The 8,084-nt window shown below is 37.1% G+C and overlaps 1 protein-coding gene across 1 annotated transcript in view; it reads right to left on the bottom strand.

The window, feature by feature from the left end:
• Positions 1-8,084, bottom strand: part of LOC104496470 (utrophin-like) — a gene marked incomplete at both ends in the record, with an annotated part of 28,906 nt that overhangs the window by 5,441 nt on the left and 15,381 nt on the right. Inside the window, 4 exons of the mRNA XM_010139595.1 lie at positions 1,062-1,216; positions 2,619-2,824; positions 5,478-5,595; positions 6,753-6,958. Coding sequence (XP_010137897.1) covers positions 1,062-1,216; positions 2,619-2,824; positions 5,478-5,595; positions 6,753-6,958 — 685 coding nt within the window. The remainder of the gene's footprint in view (positions 1-1,061; positions 1,217-2,618; positions 2,825-5,477; positions 5,596-6,752; positions 6,959-8,084) is intronic.

Raw genomic sequence — 8,084 nt, forward strand, 5'->3', positions numbered from 1 at the left:
CTCATGTTTCAACAGACATAACCAGGAAATCAGCTGCCACATTCGAAGTTGAAAATGACAGAAGTACCAGTTTCCTCCAAAGACATAAAAGACAACATTCTACTCTGCTTCTTGCCACTTCTTTGAGCGAGGAGCATTCATTCCCCAGGATATAACATCACCCTCAGAGCCTTTATTACACAGGATTTTTATTCCCTTAATGGACATGTCATTGCAAAAGCTGCTGCTTCTTTTACATGCACGTGTATATATAGACTTTGGTTGTAACCTTCCCATGCACACAGGATCAATTTTTTCTTCTGCCCCTCTAACCACGAAACATACCATCTTTTAAGCTGCAGGCTTAAACACCATTCTACAGTCAAACACCATTCTAAATGTTGTCTATCAAGGACTAAAAAGAATTTCTTCACAGTTCAGATTACCTTGAAATAAAAAAAATGCTATGCATGGGGAAATACTGTATTTTCATTAAGACATAATTGCAAATATGTCTTAATAGAAGATGAATAGGAAGAACTAAGTTTTAAGTAAATCTCAGTTTCTATAGTTCAAGTATTTTCTAGATGTGAGTGCTAGAAGCATCGCACTCAGGAACCCAAAGTGAAGCCCCATTCAGGGGAAGTTTCCGTTACGTGAAAGGCCATAATTAACTAATGTGTTAGAAGATCAAGCTGAATATTTGGAGCCTTATGAAAAGAAAGCACAGCAACAAACTACAAATACATAAAGCATCAATGAACTGGACAGGACCTCTTCAAAGACACTTTGAGAATAAGAGCTACAGGCAAACCTGACACCAAACATAAGTAGTACATTTTTTCCTCCCTTAAAAAAACCTGACCACATAAATGAGAAGTCATACAGAAGCCTTCCACAGTGAACTGCGGGAATTTCAATCATCAAAATTTAAACCAGCTTTACTGTAATTGACGACTTATCCACAGTATTCCTAGATGCTGCAGTAAAACAGACAGGAAAGAGATGGCAATACACATGTATACACAGGATACAAGTTTAAGACACAAACAGCTATATATAGAGTGAAATCTGGTAATTACCTTTGGTTCAGATTAACCCAACAAGTGTTCATTTGGTCAGTGGTTTCCTTCACCCTCCTTGTGTCATCATCACGATACTCTCGAAGAAGTTTATTTGAAAGATCATTGAACGCAGCTACTGTGATGTCACCTCTATGCAAATCCTGTACTAACAGCTAAAAAGCAATTCCAGAATGAGGCAGAGAAAAATAAAAATCAGAGTATTTTTCACATTATGCATTTTATCATATTATAAAACCCTTTTTGCCTTTTTTTAAAAAACAGAAGATGTGCATATTTTTCACTAGGAGAAAAATCTTAAAAATCTACGGACCCTAAGTGTTTTGACAATGAAACAATCAACACATAAATTGGTGAGGAAAAACGCTGTTTTCCAGAGACTCCACAGAACCCTTTTCTGTGTTTTACTGGCAACAGAAGTAAAAACACCTCCATATGTTTAGTAGTGTGAATAAATTCAAATTATGATAATAGTGATATAAGCAGCAGCTAAAAGTGGCATAAATGAAGTGCACAGCATAATTTGATTCCATTGTTTTGTGGGGGGTTTTTGTTTAAATGAAGAAAATAAATCAGGTGTATTTGCTTATTGTGGCAAGATATTCATAAGGTGCTTTGTCTTTGCAGAATCCTGAACTCAAGATTTTTTCTAAATGAAAAAAGTATTTGCATATATATATATGTCCAGTTGTACCTTACAATCTCTGTGCTGTGTTTGGGCACAGGCCTTCTTTCACTTAAAGCAAAGCAGACATATTAGTCCATTTCCAATCCCCTGTTCATGTAGAAATCGGTGATTAAAGGCACACAATTTTACTGTTTACTGAAATAGCTATGTATCAGTGAGGAATTCTCACAATCATACAGCTGCACCCCTACGTTGTCCCTTCATGAATACATATGTATACAAACACACTTTTTGCAGTTCTGTCATAACTCTGTTCTAAATATTGCACTGATAAGAGTCCCTCCTCACTTGTCTCAAGTTCTCATCCTGTGCCATCTACAGGCTGTCCTTTTTTGGACAGTCACCAGGACAAAGGACATCACACTTACTGATTTTTCACTGCAGATTTGTTGTAATACGAAAAGCAGTGAAGATTGCATGGGATTGTTAAAAAAAAATGTTGAATATGGCTGGCACCCATCAGAACTGAAATTCAGGATAATTTTAAATAAATTGGTCCATTCCTGAGTTTACTAAACTACTATTAATAGGTTTTACTATGTGCTGCCTTCTGTGGCTGTCTGTATATTGTTCTGAGGGTCAAGCTTTTTTTGCATAATATCATTTATCTGATGCTACACCATATATTCATTTAAACTACGTTAACAGAAAGACACGTATAAACACATTCCACCTGCTTCCCTCACAGAAAGTGATTATCAGGAGGTCTGATACGTAAATAGAGAAAATATAGAATATATCATGCCCCAAAAGAGACAGAATTGCCTAATCAGTCACAGAACCGAACTGCATGTTTCCGTATCGACTGAATCCAGTATAATTACATAGACTTAGAAGTCTGCTACAGAAAAAAGCATAGATGGTCTTACTTTGTTGTCTGAAATCTGTTTGGCAAGCATCTCTTTAGGGGCCTGCAGGAGCATACACAGACGGATCTCACACTGCTCCATGAGGTGCTCCATTTCTTGCCTCTGCTCATCCCACTGCATGCTGTCTGTCAGCATGTACTTCAGCTGCTGCTGTCGCATCTCCACGCCATGCTGGGTGTTGTCCCACTGGTTTTTCACCTTCTCCACTGTGGAGGACAATACAGAATATGAAAAACTTGAGGCAAACAAACAGGTAGCCATAACTACCACTTAATTCTCAGGACAAGAGGCAACAATACAATTCAATTTCAAATACAGTAGTTGCCATATTCAGTATTTTAGTTCCCCAGTTAGTTTACACATTCACAGAAGCAAACAAAAAGTGCAGGTGTTTGACTACCTCTTGTTTAAGCAGGTCAGCATACAGGTAACAACTATTATTTGTGGATTATTTCCAAAGCATTATCTTACTTTTTAAGCACACACATGTAAGAGGCAAATCTGCTGGAGCTGCACTGCTCAGATATGCCAGTAGCAGAGCTCCAAAGAGAACAATTTTTGGGTGATGACTATACCAGCAAGTCATTGTGCATCCGCAACTTAAACCAGTACAAGCAAACAAATAAATAAACACTGTTTAGATCTGGATAGCTTATACCAAATGAACTAAGCTTTCCAGACCAGTGTGTGTGGAAGGCAGTCTAGTAGTACCTGTACTACCATTCTGGGCAAGGAAGAAACACTCCAGTAAACAACCTACTTTGGCATTTCATTCCATCATGGGCTTATGTAGATTACACAGCAGAAAAGAGAAGCTATTGATCACACCCCACTTCCTTCAAGTATCCCATTCCCTTCTCAATAAAGCTACATTAGATGATCAATAAACAGGTTTTAACCTTTAATAAACAAATAACCTTTAACAAACAAAAGGTGAAAAAGACAACATGACAAAAGCCTAAGGACAAGAAATAGGGCATCAGGGAAAGCAGTTTGCCTTCAGAGAGAAATTAATAGCATCGTAACTTTTGCTTACACTTGCAGACATAAAGAGTATTACTTGAAAGTCTATAGAGGTGAAAATAGGTTTCCCTATTACCTGTCATGACAGTTATTAGGAACACATTATATCAGTAGAACTAAAGAGTTGAAAAGCAACAGCAAACAAATAAAAAAAAACTAAGCTAGATATCCCGAGTATATCTGTACTCTGAGCAGTTACAGGTAGGCAGCATGTTACACATCCAATATACTTATCTAACCAGTAAGTATGCAATCGTTTTAGAAAACTAACACCACTTGATACTCAGGTCGCTTCAGTCTTACATGACATAAAAAATGCTGAAGTTGTGCTTAAGCTAAAACCACTTAAGTGAACATTACCCGTTGTGTTTTTTTTTTTTTAAACTTCCTACAGTTATACAAAGGCATTATGCCTGATCTGCTTGGGAAGATCTCTTAACTTTATTACGTTCAATAACATTCAGGTTGGTTTCTCTGAGACTGTGGCAGCAAAGCCTACTTGTCAGAGTAACAGTGTTACTGGTGGACAAACCCAATAATCTGCCCAATACAGAGTCATCAGTTTCAACCCACAGGCAATTTTTGGATCCATTTTCAGGCATGACATAGGTCACACTAAACGAGAGCTTAGAAGAAAGCTTCAGTAACCCAACAGCAAATAATAATATAGGTTTTTATTACAGAAAAAATAGAAATGTTATTACATTGGATAAAGAGTATGTTCAAAGGAAACCAGCAGCTGCTGGGAGAAATCAGTGGTTTCACCAAAATAGCAAAAGCAAAAACAGCAGGAGTGAAAAAAGGCTATAACCCTGTATGCTGGCTAATGAAGGGTGACAAAAAAAAACTCTAAGTGCATAGGCTCTCCCTATAAAGCTGGAAGGAAAAAATATCCCTGAGAAACAGCTGCCTTCAACACCAACTGAAATGGATGGATATTTGATGTTTACACAGTATTATTAATATTATAGAAGGAATATTTCCTGATACATTTTTCCCTATTAATGGCCAAGATAATCTTACTCTCTGCACCGGGCCTTACTCTCTGCCTTTAGGCTTTCTGTCTGACTGTTATCTCCAGCAAGTCTTATAGACACCAAAGAAATGTAGATGAGGTAAAGGAAAACTACAGTGCAGAGAAGAACATAAGGAAATATATCTCATCATTTCTTCTTCTGTGATATATGCCGCTGCATGAATTTTCTAAACTTAGCAACTGCCAAAGCTTAAGAGTTCAAAGAATACGTTGTCCCTTAGTTTCAGTTAGTGCCAACTGAATGTTTTCTTTCTGTTAAGTATGAGTGAAAGAAATTTTCAAAAGGGATAGGGACCTTTAAACTGGAAACTCAGTTTTCAGGTACGTACAGGTGACTTAAAAGCTCTACTAACTCTCAGACAATCATTTCAAAAGTACATGTGCAGAGTTACTGTCCTAAACCAACACGTTCATGCTTATCACTACACTTCCAGCGCACCATAGCTCAACAAAAACAAAGATACTCAATTAGGTCCTTTTATCAGTAAATAAATGGTCCTCATCCCTTGGTCTGTGGTTGCCAAGTAACTCAAATTCTTCATAAGGTATTTTGAAATACCAGCAAAAATATTTACCTTCATACTTGAAAAACTGACCAGTCAAGAAAACAAGTGTCAATTCTTGCTCCGGGAATTTTCATTAGAGTGTTAGAGTGAAAGCCACTTAAACTAAGTTTTCAGTTTGTTCAAGGAAGACAACTTCAGCTAGGCTCAAAATAGAAGAGTTTAAGAAAAAGATACAAAGTTTTTTTAATTGTTATGGAAACACTGTATTTGCAAACACAAAATGGAGAAACTTACATTTTTCTGTGATCACTGTCCTAATGTCTGAACTGGAAGTTTTATTTTTCAAATTCTGAGCCAATGTAAAAACAGAATCAAGCTGAGGATGCCGCTGGTCCAAATCTGCCTTTGTTATCTGTTGAGAATTAAGATACAGTTTTTAAATCCAAAATACAGAATTTAGTCAACATCAGCATAACCCTGAATTGTCACAGTTTTATAGCACTGCTATATATTCTGAATTACAGTTACTGACAATCTAGAAGTGAAGGTTAACCTGCACAAACCACAGAGTTTCCATGGGGTTGTGGTTAAACCATGACACTGCACTAAACAACCACTGACTGTGGTTAAACACCCAGTGACTGCACTGTATTTTTCAATATCTATTTTTCACTCTCCTGTAACTTATTTTCCTCTTTCTAAGCTCTGATTATTTATATATATAGATATATGGGGTTGGAGGGCAGCAGGTGCAGGGAGAGAAAGAGAGATGGAAAAGAAGAGGGAAGAACAATAAGATTATTGTATAAAAAACATGGTTATTTTACTGCAACCATGTACCAGAAGCCCATATTACAAGTATTATACAGTTAAAAGAAAGTTTCCAAAGTTACTGTACATCACATTGTCCAAATTCCAGATTACATTAGACAGCCATGAAAATAGCTCAGTACTTTTTCCACCTGCAGCTTTTACACTACAGTTACTTATGTTATCGATATCAAGTCAAATAAAATGAACCTTAACGGTGGCATACATCTCTCAAATACTGCCCCAGACATGTCTCAGCATAGCATGAGCTATCAACAGAAACAAACACTTACATCACAAGCATTGAGGTTACAACTTTTAATCATTTTAGCCTGTCTCTGAAAATCAGTTGAGTCTAACTGCAACACAACAGAAACACTAAAAAGTGAATCATAAAGGTCACCCTCCAAGCAAGTATGAAGCTACTCAAAGTCTTTAGCATAAGCTATCTATACATTCTCAAAAAGACATCATTTTCAGGAGGGATTCTCTACATGCTTTTTTTAGAACAAAAAAACAGCACTGCCTAGCTCACACAGGGACACAGGAATTAAGAGGGCAGAGAAGTGTAAATAACAACAGCACTTAAAGTGTAATTTTCAAGTTAAGCATTTACTGCAGTTAAATTTTTGATGTGGTTTTTGGTGGTTGTTGTTTTTTTTTTTTTTTAAACACATATAATTGCTTTACTGAATGTGCAAGCTATTATTAAAGCATGAGCCAATTTTCCAATCCACTAGCCTTCACAAAAACACATACTTTCATCCGTGCAATAGTCCGATTGATCTCTTCAGTATTTCCCACGGTGACTATATTTGACCTGAGCATCTGGTCAATCAATAGCAACCAGTCAGCCAACTCAGTTGTAGTTTTATCCAGATCAGCAGGTGCAGAAAGTTCCAAAGCCTGCGGAGTCTGAACAGGGATTTCCAATGAAGAAGATACTAGCACCACCTTTTGGACATCTGAAACAGAGTTAGGGGCTTTTGTTAAAAAAATAAAAACAAACCAGTCATGGCCACAGGCGCAACTATGGGAATTACAGGGATTTCTTGGAATTCCTATGAATATACAACACCATCTCCAGGGACAGCACAGCAAAATTTGTATTTGAGGCATATTAACCATCAGAATCTAAGTAATCAGAATTTTTTTTTTTAAGACTATTAATTATTTCATTGCATGCCAAAGACTCACTCAAATGATTCAGCCTAAATACAAAACAAAAAAGAAAACTTGCAATGGCAAAATGACATTAAATCTAATGGAGTGAAGCAAAACATTCTGACCCAAAAGGAAATTGACTCTTAAGCATAAGCACCACTTATTTTGTTTAAGATAAATGCCCAAAATTGTCTTCCTCACTTTTCTCTTATGTGGAAGAAAGGTTTTCCTCTTGGCTCAGAATTCATTGAAGCACAAGTCAGTCAAGCTACTGCAACGGATGCTTCATGACAACTGTCCTAAGAAGCGACAGATGCCCACTATTTCAGCCCCATCTTTTAACCTGGCACTGCAAAGAAATGCGGAATGAGCTGTTCAAGATTTTCTCCAGAAGCTGTGTTCAGTTGTGTTCTAGTTCCAAGAAAACACTAAGTTAAATCAAGCTGGAGCATCAATATTACACTGTTGCCTCAAGCCATGAAATACAGGAACTTTGCTTAATAAATACCCTGTATGAAAGGGAAACAAGCTGATTCAAGATTTTGAAAGGCTTAAACAAAAGCTGGTTTTCATCCTTTAAATTGTTTAGTGCTGCTGAATTGAAAAAAAAAGTTAGTTTACTTAAGTTCAAGCTGCAAATTCTTCCAGGCAAGGGCTGCTTTTTCTATCTAGTTTTCTAAAAAGGAGACCTGGGCATCTTGTTTACACTCTAGATCTGCTGATCTGCCTCCAAAAACTTGAAAAGATGGCCAGTGTCAGTGCCTGATGGAAGAACATACCATATTTAGACAGCTCCCCCTTACAAGTTTCAGGTAAGAAATACCTATCTGTGTCCCTGCTCCAGTGAAGGATGCAGACTGCCCTTTATCTATAGGACTGCAGAGAACCTGCATGCAGGAGATACTTTACAAATAATTAGCTGTAGGG

Source organism: Buceros rhinoceros, unplaced genomic scaffold (genome assembly GCF_000710305.1).
Source record: "Buceros rhinoceros silvestris isolate BGI_N320 unplaced genomic scaffold, ASM71030v1 scaffold1407, whole genome shotgun sequence".
NCBI classification, from domain to species: domain Eukaryota; kingdom Metazoa; phylum Chordata; class Aves; order Bucerotiformes; family Bucerotidae; genus Buceros; species Buceros rhinoceros.